The sequence below is a fragment of the Alexandromys fortis genome, unplaced genomic scaffold (genome assembly GCF_014885135.2).
Source record: "Alexandromys fortis isolate MF-2015 unplaced genomic scaffold, M_Fortis_MF-2015_v1.1 scaffold_193, whole genome shotgun sequence".
NCBI lineage: Eukaryota > Metazoa > Chordata > Mammalia > Rodentia > Cricetidae > Alexandromys > Alexandromys fortis.
The window spans coordinates 1,435,960-1,456,646 of NW_026068083.1; the positions used below are offsets into that span (position 1 = coordinate 1,435,960).

The following is a 20,687-nucleotide window of genomic DNA, read 5'->3' on the forward strand; positions in this document are numbered from 1 at the left end:
TTTTTTTTTTTTTTTTTTTTTTTTTTTTTTGAGACAGGGTTTCTCTTTGTAGCTTTAGAGACTGTCTAAGAACTCACTCTGTAGGCCAGGATGGCCCCCAACTCACAGATCCACCTGCCTCTGCCTCCTAAGAGATGAAAGGCATGTGTCACCATGACCAACAACAAATATGATTTTTTTTAAGTTAAAAGTTTTATTTTTTAAATCAGACACTATTGAAAGCCATTCTCATGACCAAAGTATAATTTATGTCCCCTGGGGTAGAGAAAAGGCTCAGCAGTTAAGAGTACTTGATGCTCTTCTGCAAAAGCTCAGTTTCTAGTATCTATCTCAGACAGGTCACAATCCATAATTCCAGCTTCAGAAAATTCAGTGCCTCTCTGGTCACTTGAACTCATGCACATACTCACAGGCAGACACACATATACACATAATTAAAAATAATAAAAACAAAACAAGAATTTGTATCCAGAATATATAAGTAAGTCAATTAAGAAGAAAACTTAGCAATCAAATGAGCCAAACAGACATGAGAAAATGCACTTCACTGTCAGCCACCAGGGGGCTCTATCTTCATCACCAGCTCCAAGGCTGATACAGCACGTAGCTTGGCACAGACATGTATATGCTACATGATTCTGCAAGCCAACCATGTTCCATACCTGAGCCTTTTTAGAGACATATGTGTACAAACACCACAGAACAGAATACCAACAACAGTACTGCTGGAATCAAAGTAACCAAAGACATATTTATGTGTGAAACAGTGTGTAAAGTTAAGGTGTTGGCAGCAATATCCAACAATATATCTGAAACTACTGGGCAGAACCACTGGACAGGAATATCAAGCCACACCGTACAAAACCACTGTGAAGGAATTCTGTTTCTGTCTCAACAGTGGCTAGGGAGACTCACAGAGATGGGAGAGGAGAGTTCAGAAAGTGAGCCACAAAAAGTCTTAGGTCAGTTGTGATCACCAGAACAGAAGTAATTCAACAGCAGAGATAGGTTTCCTTGAATTTGGCAGCACTATGCTATTGCAAAATATTTGTTCAACTATGCAATGATGTGTTGCATTTGTTTAACTATGTAAAGATTGCTGCATTTGTTTATGCTGCAGAATATTTACTTAACTATGTAAAGATGTGTTGCTGTTTTACCTTGCCTGTATAAGGTTGGTCTAATAAAAAATTGAACAGCCAATAGTGAGGGAGGAGGTATAGGTGGAACTTCCAGGCAGGGAGAATAAAAAGGAGGAACTTAGGCTGGGGAAAGAAAAAAAGATGATAGGAAGATGCCAGGCACCAGGCAGACATGGAAGAAACAGAAGCAGGACATACAGAATGAAAGAAAGGTAAAAAGTTCAATGGCAAAACAGATGAATAGAAACAGGTTCAATTAAGATAAAAGAGCTAGTGGGACAAGCCTAAACTAAGGCCGAGCATTCATAATTAATAGTGAGTCTCCGTGTCTCTATTTGGAAGCGGGCTGGCGGTCCAAAGAAAATGATAACTACACTATGCCCCATGTACTGCTGTCATTTGTATCTGACATTATTTTCAAATGCTCCTGTGTCTATTTAATATTTAATGAAAGTATTTTCAGTAAAATAGTGACAGCCTACCTTCTTTGGCCAGATTACAAAGTTCTGTGTGGTGGTCAACTAGCCCTTCATGTGCTTCCTCCTCTTCGATGGTCTCTTCTTCATCTTCCACTAAAATGGTTATCATCAGAGGTCAGGGACATGCAAAAAACTTCACTTGAAGTTCTCAGTAACACTAAATATTATTAGGTTTCAAAACTGTTTTATAGTTATTAAAGAAACTGAATATAAATACTTAAAATTTTCAGGTTGATTCCAGAAAACAACTGTTAAACAAGCAACAAACGGGAAATGTTTTCCTTTCACTTCACCCTGTTTCTTCAATATGCAATAGACCTTACACTAGCTCAGAATGCTGGTAAAGTTCCCACCCAGTACAAAGCCCACCGCAGAAAAACTACATGCATACTTCCTGGGATGCATGCTTTCTAGGAACTCATCTCTGCCTACTACAAGAAGGGCAACAACCCAGACCAAATGTGTGCCCTCCCTTAGCAATCCTGTGCTTCAAAAGCTATTAACCGAGACCAGCCATATTCTTCAACCCTAAACTCTCAGAGGTAAGAGGGCTGGCCAGAAGAGCTGAACCTCCTCAGCAGCAGTTCTTTAGGGGCTTCTTCTCATCCGCACTAGTAGATGACCCATCTCTTCTACACACATGCATATACTCTGTCCACTATCTCTACTCCATCCCCAAATTCCTCAGTTATTCACTATAAAACTTCTACCATTCACCAAAGTTGACAAGGCAAAAGATACCATATCCACAGGCCCAGGACACATCTAGTCCTAGAAATGAACAGCCTGGTGCAACCTTACAAGACAAGCTAGACCTATGTTGGAATTTCATTCTGCCACTTCTCCTGAACTTGCTTAACAAATGAACTGGCTTAGGAGAAAGAATAGTGAAAAGGTGTGGTTGGCCATGCTGACATCACAACTGAGGACAGCCTGTGACTATGTAAGGCTGTACCAAAGAAACATAGAATTTAAGGTGACAACATTGTCAGATATTTATCAAGCAAAGCAGTTCCTAATGAGTCTAATTCCCTAAACTGACCCACTACCTAACAAGGGGATGCCTCCAAATCAGCCAGATAGTCACATTTATAGTCTACAAAGAAAATCATCTAAAATCACTAGACATGGCTAGATGCCACCCCAAAACATCTATTCCTCAATGCTTTCTCAGTCATCACATGTACTGCTAGCTGCACTAATGACTATGTCCTAGCCTCCCAATATCAGCAGGTAGTCAAGGAGAGAAAGACAAGTACTTAGCCTAAATCCTTCCAAGAGGACCCTTGTTTGGCTGGAGGCACCAGCATTGCTCCTGACCTCTACCTTTCTCCAGCTTCAGTGCCAACAGTCAGAGTTGTATGGGAGGAGATGAAGAGGGACCATCTCCCAGGAAAATAGCTAAAAGAAGAGACAGAAGACTAGGACAGAGGAACAAATGGGAGAAACAAGAGCACTTTGAAGAATACCAAGTTGCTATGTCAAAGCAGGGCAATGGAACCCAAGCTCCTACTTCCTGTGAGTCACTGTCACTCATTTCTTTATCTTCTGGTGTGAAACAATCCTGACAGCTACCACACTAATAACCTGCTCAAACTCTCCCAAACAAGAATCAACCCCATACTAAAACCTCAAACTGGAAGTTTACACACTGCCAGTCAAGCCAGTTACTGTGCTCCTGAGACCAATGGGACCTCACTCATCTAGCATCTGCTACATACACGGTCATGTGTTTTCCCTAATACCTTATTCCTGCTTCCTTCCTCTGTTCTTACAACTGAGAACCAGGCTATCTGTTTGCAAACAAGTCAGAAGCCATGAACACAGGCTGATCTCAAGTCACTCATACTTATTACATCTGTGTTCTACCCTGAACCAAGTGCCAACATTTAAACATGACAGGTACTCCTCCCAAATATCCCAGCCTGGTGACTGTGGTAGGCAGTGAGCATGTCTTCCTTCAAAAGGTACATCTCCACTAATGTACTAAGGTCAGAAAAAGACCTGGCCCTGAATCATCTCTGTGTATCCCTAAGGCTCTCCAAATGCACCTAGGTTTCCAGAGATCACAAAATAAGATACCACCAAATTGCTACAGAAACACTCCATATGTCATCTGGAGATACCAAAGGTTACTCTTTTTACTCAAAGACTCCTGGATAAATAAAAAATAAACTTTTAACCCATTTAAAATAATAAGACCATGGTCAAAGTCAGCACAGCTGAAAATATGACAATACAGAATGCACATGCTGCTAGAGATCAAGTCCTAAAGCATCAGGGGAATAGGGAACAGACCTTCATCATCAGTCAAAGATGTGCTAGCTTTTCTTTTCCTTCCAGATAGTCCTAGATCCTGAAACAGAGTAAAAATCACAAATGTGAGATGTAACATCACAGAGTAAGATGTCAAGGTGGAAGTGTCTATTTAACAGATGTCCACTGGACAGCATCAAGGAATTTGCTGGGCAATCATGACATAAACACCAAGGAGAAGGAGTGAGGATATAGATCCTTAATTACTGTATACAACTTCATCCTCTCAAATTCGCAAATTCATATCCCAGTTGAAACTACAGCTATTTTAAGTGCCACTATATTTTTGTTGTTGTTGTTCTGTTTTTCAAAACAGGGTTTCTCTGTGCAGCCTCTGTCCTGAAACTCACTCTGTAGACCAGGCTGGCCTCAAACTCACAGAGATCCACCTGTCTCTGCCTCCTGAGTGCTGGGATCAAAGGTGTGCACCACCACCACCCAATGCCACTGTATTTTCAAAGTGGACTAATTTCATACCCTACAAACTTCTCTAGGAAATATAACAAGCCCACACTTTGTGTCAGAGAGCAAAAATAACCCTGTACTTACCAGAGCATGTTCTGGTGATGTATCAAATATCTTTAATTTGGACTCTTTCCCTAAAGACACAAGAAATACAGTATTATCACCAAACCTGTGGCAAGATGATGCTTTTTAACTCCCTAAGTACTGTCTACTTATCCGAGCTGAGTCCTATGGCTATCAACAATCAAAGACAGGGAGTATAAATTCCACCACCTCCCCTGCACAGTAAACCCATTCCTCTTAGTAACCCAGAACAACTGTTTTCATCTTGTGGTTCTTTCTTTTCTTCTCTCTCTCTCTCTCTTTTTTTTAATGTTTTTTTGAGTCAAGGTCTAGCTGAGTTCGGGCTGCCTTCAAATTCACACACCCCTGCTAAGCCTTGGGATTCAAATTAGTGCCACTTTGTCTAGCTCTCAGTTTACAATTCTACAACTTTAGTAATGGCCACCTTTCAGTCTGCTCTGTCACCAAAAATATAAAAGGTATGAGGGCTCCTGGAACATTCTAAGGACTAGAGAAGACAGTAAGCGCCACTCGTGTTGGTGTCTCACATGTACCTAAGTAGTCAATTTCTGGGAAAAAAAAACGACTACAGAAATATCTCAGTAGTGCAAAGGCCAACCCAATTCCCAAAGGGCCCTATGCCTGACAAATAAATCAGTTGGTCTCTTTACCGTCCAGAAACAGGACTTCAATTATGAAAACATTCAGAGTCGACCAACTCTGGGTTACTGACACATAGTGAAAAGAGCAAAGGCGCTGAGATGAAGAACTCAACTGTTGCTGGGCCTGGTGGTGTACACCTTTCCATCCCAGCACCAGGTGCTAGAGAACAATCTTTCCTCCTGAATTTCAGGCCAACAAGGGCAACAGAGGGAGATCCTACCCTCACCCCACAACACTCCTTTGTGTATGTGTGTATGTGTGTGCACAAAATAAAACAAGCAGAACAAATGTATGCAAATGGTCTCCTGTCCAATGAACTCTCTAGCCAAAACCAGGAAGATGAACACAATATAAAAAAATGTGAAGCCTGTGTGTACATATCCTATAAGTTAAATGCTAGGCCTTACAAATGTTATATCTAGACCTCACAAATCTCTATATCTGAGATTCATTAAGACTAGCTTTAAAAGCTTGGCAAGATGGCTCAATGGGCAAAGACACCTACCATCAAGACTGATCATCTAAGTCCAGTCCCCAAAACTCATGATGAAAAACAAACCAAGTCTCACAAATTGTACTTAGACCTCCATAGGCATGTGGTGGCACACATTCACCCATACATATACAAAATGAATATGTAAATCTTTAAAAATATTTTAAAACTATAGGAGGACCAGAAAGATAGGTCAGACCAGTAAATCCCCTTACTGCCAAGCCTGATGGTCTGAGTTTGATCCTTAGGACCCACATGACAGGAGAGAACCACCTCTAGAAAGTTGATCTCTGACCGTCTCACAAGCCATGGTGCACATGTGTCTTCCCCCATTCCACACTAAATAAATAAATGTAATAAAAAAGTTTCAATATCATACCTCTTCTGGAAACTTTCTGTAAATTTAAGGCCTTTTTCCTTTTCTCTTCTAATTCTACTTGTAGTTTTATTTCTACAACCTAAATGTAAAAAAAAAAATATATATGGGTAAATAAGCAAGTCATTATGAATGTAAACTGTACAATTCTGCACATAGCACATTAAATTCACACAAGTACTCATTTACAATACTTAAGGAAAAAAACTCAGTTTGGTGCTCTCCTCTTTGTTTTGTATCCTAGTCTATTCTGCTCAAATTCTATTAGGCAGTAATAGAATCAAAAAATCAAAAAATCTCAGTTCTTAAAAAAGTGTGTAGATGGGAGCAGGTATCCTGAGACACTGCCTTCCACAGCCAAAGCACACCAACAACTACTTGGCAGGCCTTCACTATATTTTCATTTCAAAGCTGCCACAGCTACACAGGTAAACAAAACAAAGTGGTCAGAACAGGATCATGCTAAACCTTGCAAAAGACTAACAAACACAGAGTGGCAAGTGAGCACAAAGTCTCTAGGTGCACACACATGAATGTTGAAGCTCCTGAGACTCTGTCCCCTGGCACACAGCCTCATAGTTTGGACACATTTGATTTTTTTTGATTCTTATTTTTACTATAAAAGTTAAAGCCAAAAGCATACATGAGGAATCAAACTGTTTTCTTCTTTCTAGAGATATGGCACACGTTTTCTGGTTGGTGACAGTAAACCAAAGATGACAGGTGACTACAAAAACTGTCTACTGCACTGCCCCTCTCCCCAAGCTGAGCTGATTTTCTTTTTAGATCCTACTAATTCCAGCATTTACCTGTTCAATGTTTGACCAAAAATATTCTATTTCACGGGCAGTGGTGGCAGCGATGCGTCTCAGCCTGCTCTGCTCTTCCTTCTGCCCTCTTTCCTCACCAAGTTTCTTTTCCTCGTGATGACGGGCTACAGTTCTGACAAGCTGGGGAAAAAAAGTTCAACAGTTTGTTGTACTCAGGCTGGCAAGATGGGTCAGCAAGTAGAGACACTTGGTACCAAGCTTAACAAGTTGAGATTGATTCCTCAAGAGCCATGTGAAATGGAAGAGTCAACTCCCAAAAGTTGTTCCCTGACCTCCACATGAATGTGCACACCTATATAAAGAAATAAAGAGTGGGGGAAACAATAAAAAGAGCTCTATGCTATGCCAAGAGAAAAGGGAAATAAGGGGGAAAAAAAATTAAGACTTCTCAGCCTAGCCTAGCCTAGCAGTAGTGGAGCACATCTTTAATCCCAGCACTCAGAGGAGGCAGAGGCAGGAGGATCACAAGTTCAAGACCAGCCTGCTCCACAAAGAGTAACCATACCACAAAAAACAAAGCCACTGGTTGTGATCAATTAGTGTAAACACCACTACTCTCGGACCAACCAAAAAAAAAAAAATTACTTCACTCAACTGCCAACTGAGATGACCCTGGCACACAGGTTATACCACAAAAGACCTAATTAACGACGCCCCCATTCAGCAGGAAGCAGTTTGGAGAGAAAAAACTACGCCCATGTTCCCAAATATTGTTTATAAATGTTCTTTTACATTTAAAGGGGGATATGATATAGATATGAATAATTTGCATTGGTATGGATTTTATGGTCAATTTTGTTATATGTGTATGTATTTCTGATCTTGATTAAGGTATTGTGATTGTATAGTTCATTTAAAATGTAATGTATAATTAGGAAATATAGGTTGTTAATGGATAATCAATAGTCAAGCTTGTAGTCATGTTAGTTAGATTTTCTAGATATATAGAGATATCTTTCAGTTAGATAGGCATTCTTCATATCTTTCAAAGACTGCAGAATATGGCATTTTAAATGTTTTAATAACTTAGGGCTTTTCATGACAATGAGACACGTCTGCTCCTGGCAGCACCAATCTACTTCAAGAGGAAGATGGGCATCGAAGAGGATCCTTATGGAGTTTGATAGCCATTTGGGCAAGAAACTGCTCTTGCCTGGACTGTTGCATAAACTGGACACAGAGAACCCGCAGAGAAAGGACTGCTGAACTTGCCTAAAGGTGAGATGGTCTTTCAGGGTTCCTGATTCATGAAAGAGTCTGCGAGACATTCTGCAGGACACAGCAGAAAATGACTGAACTGTCTTTGAATTTTCCTGCTTCATGGAAATGTCTCTGGATACCATGGGCCTGTAGGCTGAAGATGGATGCCCCAACGGTAAAGAGGAACTTTGGGTAACTGTCCAGGCAGCGAGATGTCTCTGTCATTTCTAGAGTTTTGGATTTCTTATTTACTTAAGTATTATTATATCCTTCTGGAGTCTTTGATGGAATTGAAGAATGAATAGTTATAGTTTTCCTTAATTATGATAAAAGATAAAATAGATATAAATATTATAACTGTAATTCTTACTTGATAACTGTTTTGTTATATGTAATTTTACTATGTTAAAGTTAAAGCCTTTCTTTTTGTTTAAACAGAAAAAGGGGAAATGATGGAGGTGGGTCTTGTATCTTATCTGTTGATTTCATTGGTTAATAATAAAGAAACTGCCTCGGCCCTCATAGGACAGAAAATTAGGTAGGCGGAGTAGACAGAGGAGAATTCTGGGAAAAAGAAGCTTAGTGGAAGAGTCGCCATGATGCTCCCACGCCAGACAGATGCAGGTTAAGATCCTCCCTGGTAAGCCAGCTCGTGGGCTACGCAGAATATTAGAAATGGGTTAGAACAATATGTAAGAGCTAGCCAATAAGAAACTGGAACTAGCCGGGCCAGGCAGTGTTTGAAAGAAAAAAAAAAAAAAAAAAAAAAAAAACAAAGCCACACATAATTCACTGATAGGTGCCCTCCTAGGCTCTTAGATCTGCTAGATGAAAACATGGCTAAAAAGCAAATAAATGCTGTCATTTTTTTACCTGACTTTTCTAGAACTTTATCTTACTATTTACATCTATTTTTCTCACATATGAAACTACATGTCTACTATATGACACTACAACCTTTTTTCCCTGTTTCATGTGATTAATATCTTCACATTCAACAAATACACAACATGCCTAATGGGCCATTGAGTATTTCATTGCATGAATGCAGCTAAATGTTCCTACATATGGAGATTGTTGGGTTGGGATAACTCACATTTTTCCCTAAACAAAATAATGTTTATTTTCTTATTTTTGAGGTGGGGTTTTGCTGACAAGTTTTTTGGGGGTTTTTGTTTTTTGTTTTTGTTTTTTTAACAGTAGAGTAAGTGTGTGCATATGTAGGTAGGTGCATGTGAGTGTTAATGCTCTAAAATATGGGACACTTCATGAATCTGAGTGTCATTCTTGCACAGGGCCATAATAATCTTCTTTGTATTTTATAATATATGTTACTGAAGCAAGTAATAATTGTTTATTTTTTTTTCTTTTTGATTTTTGAGATGGTTTCTCTGTGTAACAGTCCTTTCTGTCCTGGAACTCGCTTTGTAGGCAAGAATGTCTCCAAACTCTGCTTTCTGAGTACTGGGCTTAAAGGTGTACAATAGCCAATAGGCAAGGATTTTTTTAAAATTATTTTTATGTGTATGAATATTTTGCTTGCCTATATATGCAGTGCCTAAGGAGGCAAGAAAACATCAGATCCTCTGGAAATAAATTATAAACAGTTATGAACCACCATGAGGGTGGGTGCTGGAAATCAAACTACGGTCCTCTGAAAGAGCAACCAGTACTTTTAGGATACCTGAGTTATCAGCACCGAAACTGACTTTTTGTTGTTGTTGTTTTTGGTTTTTCAAGACAGGGTTTCTCTGTAGTTTCAGAGCCTGTCCTGGAACTCACTCTTTAGAACAGGTTGGCCTTGAACTCACATAGATCCACCTGCCTCTGCCTCCCTCCCTGGTGCTGAGATTAGAGGCTTGCGTCACCACCGCCTTGCTCCTTTTTGTTGTTAAGATGTCTATGTATATATGTTTTTTTTGTTGTTGTTTTTCACAGGGTCTCAGATTGGTCTCAAATGTGCTATGAGCCAAAGATGATTTTGAACTTCTTATTCTCCTACCTCCACCCCCCAAGTCTTAGAATTCCAAATTACAAGTGTATACCACCACACCTGTGTTATAAATGCTGGCAATCAAACCCAAGAACTTCAGGTATGTTAGACAAACACTCTGCCAAGTGAACTACATCTCAATCTGAAGATTTCAATTTATTTTAGGAGACAAGGTTTTACTATATAGCTCTGGCTGACCTGAAACTCACAAAATAGATCAGGCTGGCTTTGAAGTCACAGAGTTCTACCTGCCTCTGCCTCCCAAGAACAGGGATTAAGGTTGTGACCCACCATATCTGGTTTAAGATTTTATTTTAAAAAATTTTTTTCATGTTTTCCCTGAATGTATATATGTGTACCTGTGTGTGTCTGTTACCCTCAGAGCCAGAGGAAAGTGTCAGAATCCCTTAAATTTGAGTTATAGATGGTTTGGGTACCCATGTGGATTTGGGAACTGAACCCAAGTCCTCTAAAAGAGCAACAAATGCTCTTAACCACTGAACCATCTCTCCAGACCAAAATTCTATTTTTAGATATCATTCTGTGTTCCCAATGAAAATACTCTATGTACTTGCCTGTATCAGCTCCAAAAAGTAACTCATTCAACACAGAGCACATACCAATAATCACTGTCTACCTCATCTGAGATAGAAAAAGCACTCAACTACAATGAGACCAGGCACTAGTGTCTCACCAATACTCTCATGGCTTCCTTGAAGGTGGTGTTTGTTTCTCCCTGTCCCAGTGAGAAGGAAGGGTAGATGTAGGCTTAATGTGCAGAGCTGACCCCTCACTAATGCCTATGAATTCTGTGCTGTTCTTCAGCCTACCTATCCTACCCCACAAGCCAGTGCCTCCTGAGTGCTAGGAGTAAGGTCATGTGACACCACCATTTAAGGTATGTGCCTGGCTCACTTACAGCAATTTAAATCTCAACTACTCCAAAAGGCACAAAGCATGTTTCAAACCTACCTTCTTAGCAGCAGCCAACTTCCACCTCCGCTCCTGGGCAAAGTCTGTGGCCATCCACTGCATCTCTTCCAGCAGGTAGTCCCAATGAGATTTAGGGCGTGGAGCTTCTTGAAGCTTTGGCAGCCGCCTTAGGGACCACAAGCCTTCCTTCCTTAAATCTGCTATTCGCTGATGGATCTGGTTTTCCTGTAAGGAACATGGATGTGGGGGGTAAGGGTCAGCATGTAGTTAAATGTACTCTGCTAAACCCTACTGTGTCGAGCTCAGGAACTGAAAGAGAGAGACTCAAAGAGGTCACCGTTCAAGATAAGTGTTCACACAGGTTAAGTGGCTCTAGAAGAATACCATAGAGTCAGATTCTCTCAGACACCATCAAGGAAGCCAAGCAGTAGTGATCCTGCTGTCTCTAAAGAGCAAAATAAAATGGCCCAGATGTAAACTCAGTAGTAAAGCAACAACCTAGCATCCCAAGGCCCTGGGTTCAAGCCCCGAGAGACACCAGAAAAAGAAGAAAAAAGTTAGAATGAAACCAAAAGGATCAATGTTTACACCAAAAAATCAAAGTGTGTACAACGGAAACAACAATGCCAGGAATTTGCTTTACAACAACCAGGAAGAAGAAAGAAAAAAAATCAATGAAGACTAGCCACAGAGCTAACATCAAACTAGACAAAGAGAAGCACTTAGTTTATGTCAATCAAATATAATGTGTGCTTTTTTTTAATTAATTAATTTATTATGTATACAATATTCTTTCTGTGTGTATGCCTGCAGGCCAGAAGAGGGCGCCAGACCCCACTACAGATGGTTGTGAGCCACCATGTGGTTGCTGGGAATTGAACTCAGGACCTTTGGAATGCTCTTAACCTCTGAGCCATCTCTCCAGCCCCTAATGTGTGCTTCTTTTAACTCCTGATAAAACTGAACAAAAGAGTCCTCCAAAAAGAACTAAGTGCTACGTGCTGGGCATTGCCTCTTGTGGATGTGGCTCTTGCCACTCCTGCCTGACTCCCACCTTCAGCCATGACTGGACAAAAATCAGTCCACCATGGTCAACTTCACCACAAGGCAAAGACGTCCATGAGTCTACTTTGTGCAGAAAAGGCTGCATTATTTAGTCCCAGTCCTGGTTTCTAATGATCATAAACCAAGTACTCAGTTCTAAATTATCACAGCCTTTAAATAATGAAATATATATCACAAACCAGAATACAAGCTGAATTCTGGCTATTTTGTATGATGACATAAGTCTTTATTTTGTTCAGTTACTCTCTTAGTCAAGTTGGGAGCAAGATCTCCCAAACCCAGGCTAGCCTAGAAAACAAGAAGATTCCCCCAAACAAATAGGCTCTGTACTTGCCTAGGCACACTTACCAGTGTTATCTGTTCGGCCAGCTTATCCTGAGAACCATCCTGGGATGAGGCTGCATTCTGAGCAGGACTCTGTGGCTTGGGGGGAGCTGACACTGCTGCCCCTGGAGACCGGGAAGTGATGGGAGACAGAGCCTTGCTGGTAGCAGTAGAGGGTCTGTTCACTGGTGAAGAACGAGCAGACGAGGGTCCAGGGCCTGAGCCACTCACAGGTACAAGGGATGAGGAAGAGGAGGAAATGGGCAGAGACCGCTGGCAGGGCTGGGCAGAGTCCAGGGGGGGCCTGGTCGATGCCACTGTCTAGTGGGCAGAAGACAAGTGAACCAGGGTCAGGACAAGGCTTCCACAGGTTCAGAGTGCCCAAACAGCAGAGAACTCAGTCAAGACAAGCCCGCACAGTCAGTGCCTTCCTCTCTATGGCAACACATGCACACAAAATTAATCCTATCACAAACCACAACTTGGAACCACAGGCTAGATGATGTCCAATAAATTGTTGTACTGCAAAGAACCTAACAAAAGCTCCATTATAAATTGTACTTTAGTACCTTGGTATATTATCTCAGAGCTCATGGAAGCTTTCTTCTTCTTCGGGTTTTTTCTCTTACTTTTAAAAGGTAATTTAATTTTTTTCCCTTAAAAAAAAAAACAAAAAACAAAACCTTGATTTTAAAGCCTAAGTATCTTCCTGCTTCAGCCTTCTGAGGGCTGGGGTTACAGATACGCACCATCATATGCAGTTTTATTCCTTGCATGTTTGGAAGGTGGTGCTGTTTTCTTAATTTCTTGTAATAATTTTGGATCTGATTGGCAAGTTTTTTCATTTATGCAGAACTAAAATTTGTATTATATAAGGAAGGAAAGGCAGTTGCTTTGATCATGAAGGCACATCTTTTTTTAAAGATTTATTTTTTTATTATATATACAATATTCTGCCTGCATGCAACCCTGTGGGCCAGAAGAGGGCACCATTACAGATGATCATTACAGATGGTTATGAGCCACCATGTGGTTGCTGGGAATTGAACTCAGGACCTCTGGAAGAGCAGACAGTGCTCTTATCCTCTGAAGCCCTCTCGCCAGAGCCTTGTGTTATATTTTCATGTAACAATATCACTCCAATGTCAAATGAGCTTATTATTTTTATGTATACTATTTAGAGACAAGATCTCAATATTATAGCTTAAGCTGTCCTTGAACTCTCCATTCTCCTGCCTCAACCTCTGGAGTGCCAGGAATATAGGCCAGTACCACCAAGTCCCAGCTTGGCTTCTTGCATCTTTTTAACAAATCCATGTATGTCTTTTATTGCAGGAAGGCTAGAGAGATAGGAAACCTTTCTGTACTGTCCAGAAGCCATTCTCACAAAAGGGGCCTCAACCCCAACAAGTCTGTGTGAAGTTCTCCTAGGAGCCCAGAGAGGAGGTCACTTAGAAAGAGATGAAGGGCAAGACTAGATTGGCAGGAAGGCCAGTCAGGCCCACCATCCTAAAATGTTAACAATGACCCCCACAGGTGTCTCCTCAGGGGTCCAGAAGTCACAGCAGGCACATACATAAAGAAATAAAGCTTTATTCGAGTATAGTCACCTCATAAATTATCTGGAGCTATGTTTTCAGGAACAAGGCTAAGGGACTGACAGAGCAGAATGGCCTGCAAAGCCAAAAGATTCTCCTATGGCCCTTTACAGAAAACAGGGGCTAATCCCAGCCCAACTCATCAGAAACAAGGGTCTCTCCCACTAAACTGAAGATTGACCTGTGGGCCTCAGACAAGTCTACTTAACTTTCTTTTCACTTTTGCAACGGGATCTAAGTTGGTCAAGACAGCCTTGAACCTGTGTTACGAGGTCTAACTAGTAATGAGGTTCTATAGATTTATGGTTTCTTTTTTTTTTTTAAAGATTTTAAATTATTTGCATGTGTATGTGTCTCTGTGTGGGTATATATGCACACTTGGGTATAGGGAAGACCCTTGGAAGTCACAAGAGGATGTCAGAACCTCTGGGACTGGTCTTACAAGGGGTCATATATCACCCAATGTGGATGTTGGGAACTGAACTCAGGCCCTCTGCAAGAGTAGTAGTATGTGCTCTTAGCCTCTGAGTCATCTCTCCAACCCTGGACAGTTTCTTAAAAGCCATTTACCATAGCTAATCCTTTGTTTGTTTGTTTTTGTTGTTGTTATTTTTTTCCAGACAGGGTTTCTCTGTGTAGCACTGGCTGTCCTGGAACACCCTCTGTAGACCAGGCTGTCCTAGCTGATCCACTTAACAACAAAGGCAGGAAACAAGGGTAAAAACCACAATGCTGCTCTAAGTGAGGACTGTGGCTGCAAAAGAAGGACGATCACTCTCTAGAAAGCAAAGCCTGGCGTAATGGTGTGCGCCTTTAATCCCAGCATTTAGAGTCTAGTGGTCCTGGGGGCAATCACCTTCCTTCCCTAACCAAGTGTGTGGGAAGTTTCCATACCTGCCTGCCTCAAAGCTCTAGAATGACCCAAGATACTTGCCACTAAGATGATGACATGTCAAGTTTTTAACCTTATGGCTTGAACTTCTCATGAAATGGGAGTAGCAAATTCCACTGCACAAAGTTACTGGGTAGAGAAATTACCCCCAGTGACATTCCCACCATAGCACATGGTTGTCAGTATAGATTGTTCTTCCTTTTCTGTGTCCATCTGTTTTAAGCCTTTGCTGTAAATCCTAACTGGAACTCAAACTCTTCTAAGAAGCTCCCTTACTAATGAGAGAAGTGACAGCAGAGGGGCCCAGTACTCGCTGACTCCCATCTATGCGCTAAAGCTGGTGTACCTGCCATGCTGCACAGTCTCAATGGACTTCAGGAGTGGGAGAAAGCACTCACAAACCCACATAGGTGTAAAGTCAGTGAGGAGAAGTGGCATCCTCAACACCAGAACAGGCACAGTGCCATCACACTGGTGGAATTCATCATATTCAAAAAAAGGAAAAGGAGGCTGCAAAGGAGGAAGCCTAGCTGATGGTGAAGATCATAGCTTCACCCTTGAACAAAGCTGGAGTCAACTCTAAATTATCACTTCATTGATGTCTCTTTGGGTCAATCCCACAATTTTTAAAACTGTTAAAATTGATCACCACATAAGGTTTCCCAGAGGACCAAATGGGATGACAAGTACAACATGCTCCAAATATCATGAGACTTAACAGGTCGAGGCTCCTCTACTAAAAGCAACAATAATAATGATTTTCTATTACTTTAATGATTGTTATACAGAGCCAAATAGAATTAATTTGCAACTGCTACAATAACCAACTGTGCTAAGGAAGGCAGGTAAAGCTGCTTCAAGGAATGTGCTGGTTCAGTGCAGACCATACTACCAAATACCTAAACTGCAGGCCATCTTTGCAGACCGCTTCCTCTTTTCTTCTGCACCTCACTAGTCAAAACAGCCAATGTCCACAGAGTACCTGGGTCTGGGAAGAAAGCTGAGAGGTCTGCATCTGTGCCTTCCCGGTCATCGGAACATGGAGGGTCGGCTGGGCAGGCTGTGGAGAAGGAGCAGCAAGCTGGCTAGGCAGGGGGGCAGAGATGGGGGCATTCAGCTGTGGAGTCTTCACTGGGATTTGGAGCTGAGTTGGAGTTTCCACCATCTGTGACTGCTGTGAAAACTGTAAGGTGGAAGAGAGAGCTGTGGCTGGGACAGTGGCTGGGGGCAGCCTCGCAGGGAGCTGTGGTGGTGGGGTATGCAAGCTGGCGGCATTCTGCACAGGAGGCCCTGTGGAAGGGTCGTACTGCTGTTGGCTCTGCTTCTGTCCAGTGAGTTGTGTAGCCTGAGGAGTTGGGGGCATCCCTCCTGCAAAATAAAAAAATAAATAAAAACCCAAAGCAATAATCTCAGTGCACAGCAGCTTCCACCAAGTGACTCACAAGGACTCAGACTGGACATCCTGCTGCTCACATGAGAACTTTTAACACTCAAAATGGTAGTGTCCTAGAGCAGACCTAAGGTCAGAATGAGCACACAAAGAAGGAAAGAATGCACCCAACTATTGCAAGTTAGTACTAAGCAAAACGAGCATCAAATAACCACAGGGCACCTGACAGCAGTAGGAATAAGGAACACAGAAATAAAATCACTTGGAAGTACAATGTGGAGATGTGTGACTCCCACTAGAAGGGGAAGAACCTATCACTAGGGGCTTTCTCATACTGAATTGACTGAGATGCAGAAACATGTCCCCACATTGGAAATTCTATGTCCAGTACAGTCCCTTAACTGCATGGTCCCAATCTGGGCCGGGCTCTAGGTTTTGGGCATTCCCTCATGACAAACTAAGAGTGCTGCTCTACTGCTGGGTCTTACCTTGGACTGTCGGCATTAACTGCTGCAGAGGGACTCCTGCATTCACCCCTGGATGCTGGAAAACTACCCCTGGATGACCCACTTCAAGACGAGGTCTCTTAGACTGCTCTAGAATAATTTTCAAGAAAGGTGTCGTTTCATGTAAAAATAAAACCACAGAAATAGTAGGAAAAAAAACAAATGTAAATGTTTTTATAGTCTTTGAAAGGGAAGCCCTCCTACGCTATAAGGGACAAGACTGACACAGTTCCATTAAAAATCTGAAAGTACAAAGAAAAGCATCATATAAAGGTCAAAGGACAAGCAACACATGACTGGCAGAGGCTCACTTTATCATTCTCAAAGCACTCACAAGTAACATGAGAAGTTTCAATGACTAGGACAATTGACAGAGAACATCAATGGCAAGCCAGGGACAGGTTCACAAACGGTTAATGAGCAATAAAAGAAAAGCTCCTGTGCACCCTTACTCAGAATCAGACATCCACATCCAAACAAGAGGTGTGACTTCAGCCTCAGGTCGGACTACCAAACATTAAAAGATTTATCAAAATAAGGAAAATGGACAGAGAGAGACAGGAACTCTTGACAGCTGTGGAACTGGACACGCCTACTCGCAGGCAGTCTGAGAGCAAGCAGCACTACATAGCACTCTTCTGGACCTGGCAGCTCCTTCAAATCAGCTACCAGATATATCAAATGAACATTTCAGACTATACGTCAAGTCTCTGCTCATTCTGACAGAAAATCAAAACAAAACAAAAACCAAAAAAGTGTACTAATAAACATGGAAGACTAGCAAAGAGTGATAAAAATCAGCCATCTGCCGGGCGGTGATGGTGCACATCTTAATAATCCCATTACTTGGTAAGCAAAGGCAGGCAGATCTCTGAGTTTAAAGCCAGCCTGGTCTACAAAGTGAGTTCCAGGACAGCCAAGGCTACACAGGGAAACCGTGTCTCAAAAAAGCCAAAAAAAAAAAAGTCATTTGTCCAAAGCCATGTGTAGTGTGGCACACACCTGTAAACCCAACATTGGAAAGCCAGAAGTGGGAGGTTTTCTCCACGCTCAAGGACAGCCTGAGCTACATGAAGAGTTCCAGGCCAGTCAGATCTCATGATATAGTATCTTTGAAAGAAAAAAAAATTCATCCACATAGTGAAACATGGTGAAGATACTGGAAGATTCAGATGCATTGCCTGGGAAAGTGACCTATTAAGGTTATTTTTTAAAAGTTAACTCTATCTTTGTGTTTACGTCTTAGTTTTTTCAGAATAACTCAGACGTATAAAAATTTTAAGTATACACTGAAGAATGTCTGTGATAATCACAACATACTGACAGTGACACCCTGCTGGGACTGCAGAAGAAGCAGGCATCAAGGCAGAGGCAGCTATGTGTCACCTTCCGAACTACCTGTGCCTCTCACATTAAAAAGAGAAAAAAGTGCCAGACAGTGGTGGCACACACTATTAATCCCAGCGCTGGTGAGGCAGGGGCAGGAGGACTTCTATGAATTTCAGGCCAGCCAATGCTACATTGAGAAACCCTGTCTTTAAGAAAAAATTTTGGGGAAAGGGAGAAAAAGGGGCACAGTAATTTAAAAAATAGCTTCTGAAGGTGGTTATGCAGTTCCAACAGTGAGTCATACTGGCTGTTCAAAGGAAAGCAGATGGAATGTGCAGAATTAATGAAGTTTCTAATTCCAATACAAATAAAAACTTATGCAAATATTTTAGCTGACAATAACCAAAAGAAAAATTAACTTAAAAGTAGAAATTAAGTTGTTTAGAAACATGTGGCAACTAAACCACCACTGCATTGTTGGCCACACCGGGCATACCTGTAGATGGCATCACCTGCTGCCTCTTAAAGGGGTCGGCTTCTGTGGCACTGCCAGCCCCCACCACGAGACTCCCAGTCAGAGCTTGGTGCTAAAAAAATGAAAAGCAGTAAGATTCTTATTGTTATAGCCATCAGAAGAACGACACACACTACACCACCATATCTATTCCAAACACTGACCTCTCTCCCTTTAATGTGTAAATATGTAGTCATATATTTTTCATTTGCATATACACATACACATTTAAAGAGGCTGCTACTACATACCCATCATCTTTAAACACACATATATAATGTACATTTATATATTAGAAATACTGTAAGATTCTAACTTACCTCTTAGGAGAAAAAAAAGGACTGGTAAAGACCTATTATTCTGGTTTTAAATGGAATTTCAAATCATCACCAATCTACAAGCTTCAAATCTAGTTTTAAGTACTGACTGACAACAAAAGAGTTGATCAAGACCTAGGAAACCTTACTTTTAGTTGTCAGGCTACAGTTTGGTTGACCTACATTCATACTCTACCTGGCCCAATTTCACACCAAAAAAATTGGTAACAAAGGGAAAAATACAGGTGCCTTCCTACTGGGGATCAAACCTAATAAACAACAATCTATCCGGAATCTTCAAGATGATGTTTTTTGATTACCACCCCCATCTCTCTCTCTGCGTATAAACAAATATGTAGTCATATATTTTTCATTTGCATATACACATACACAGATGTGTGTCTACATATATATATCTATGTATCTGTATATACAAATGAAATATGTTAGTTAAATAAGGCTTAAATAAAGCAGAGGAACTCAATCTGTATGAGTTTTATGGTTTCAACTAGGTGCATCTGACATTATAGAGAAGGCAGAACTATGAGGACACAAGATAGTCAGTGGTTACAAGGAGTGGGTGGGAGGGATGGGTAGAATGCAGCACATTTTATATGATCGTGGCAGTCTAAACCTGTAGTTAGCACTGAAACAAGAGGGAGCCCCAGTGTATACTACAAACTCTGGATGACAATAATGTCCACGCAGGATCAGTTAAACAAGTGAACCCCTGTGGGCAATGTCGACAGAAGTCAGGTTACACATGTGGAAAGACAGGGAAAAGGGGATTTAGATCATCTCTGTACCTTATTTCTGTTCTGCTATAAACCAAAAGCTGCCCTAAAATAAACAGTCAAGCTTGGTGTGCACATCTTTAATCCTAGCAATCACAAGGCAGAGGCAGGTAGATCACTGTGAGTTGATGCCAGCCTAGTCTACATAGCGAGTTCTAGGCCAGCCAGGGATACACAGTGAGGCCTTATTTAAAAACAATTTTTAGAAGACCTTTAAACTAAGAAAACTCCTACCTATAACGCCAGCACCCAGGAAGCAGAAGCAAAAAGATCTCTGTAAGTTGGAGGCCAGCTAGGGATATATAATGAGACTCTCTCATTAAAAAACAAACAAAACAAAAAACAAAAACAAAAAAAGATTAAAAAAACTATAAAAGCATAATTTCCTGAAAAGCTATTGACATGTCACTTCACAAAAAGAGCAATGAACTGAATCTTGGTCAGCAAAGACTTCTCCATCTGAGCACTTCCCCTGCCATCTCAGCACATCCCTAACAGCAGCACTGCCCAGTAGATATAGGTTATGGGATTTATCTCTAAAAGATTTGGTTCTTCCAATTTAAACACCAAAGTTACGGGTGCTAATCAAAAGACTGCGTACATGAAATACTGAACTAAGTGCCTCGAGGCCTAGAAAGAGACAGGGTTTGGCCCCTGTAGCCCACACTACAGAATATAGGCTCACCAATAACAGGAGGCACAGTGAACACAGAGGTGCCCTGTTCATATTTAATAAAGACAGGCGGAAGAGAGAGAGCAGGAGACCGAGTGTGCTGGCTAGTCTCATGTCAACTTAACACAACCTAGAGTTATCTGAAAGGAGGGAACCTCAATTAAGAAATGCATCTATGGCCGGGCGATGGTGGCACACGCCTTTAATCCCAGCACTCGGGAGGCAGAGGCAGGCGGATCTCTGTGAGTTCAAGACCAGCCTGGTCTACAGAGCTAGTTCCAGGACAGGCTCCAAAGCCACAGAGAAACCCTGTCTTGAAAAACCAAAAAAAA

General features: G+C 41.4%; 1 protein-coding gene and 1 pseudogene across 1 annotated transcript in view; both read right to left on the minus strand.

Moving 5' to 3' along the window:
• The window catches only part of Ep400 (E1A binding protein p400), a 105,178-nt gene that overhangs the window by 63,531 nt on the left and 20,960 nt on the right, over window positions 1-20,687 (minus strand). The window contains exons 3-12 of the mRNA XM_050122086.1: window positions 18,554-18,644; window positions 16,711-16,818; window positions 15,815-16,200; window positions 12,367-12,663; window positions 10,993-11,178; window positions 6,807-6,947; window positions 6,001-6,079; window positions 4,487-4,536; window positions 3,920-3,977; window positions 1,625-1,714 (exon numbers count right to left, since the gene is read on the minus strand). Of these exons, the coding sequence (XP_049978043.1) occupies window positions 1,625-1,714; window positions 3,920-3,977; window positions 4,487-4,536; window positions 6,001-6,079; window positions 6,807-6,947; window positions 10,993-11,178; window positions 12,367-12,663; window positions 15,815-16,200; window positions 16,711-16,818; window positions 18,554-18,644 (1,486 nt within the window). The remainder of the gene's footprint in view (window positions 1-1,624; window positions 1,715-3,919; window positions 3,978-4,486; window positions 4,537-6,000; window positions 6,080-6,806; window positions 6,948-10,992; window positions 11,179-12,366; window positions 12,664-15,814; window positions 16,201-16,710; window positions 16,819-18,553; window positions 18,645-20,687) is intronic.
• LOC126488545 (uncharacterized) lies at window positions 9,278-9,375 on the minus strand (annotated as a pseudogene).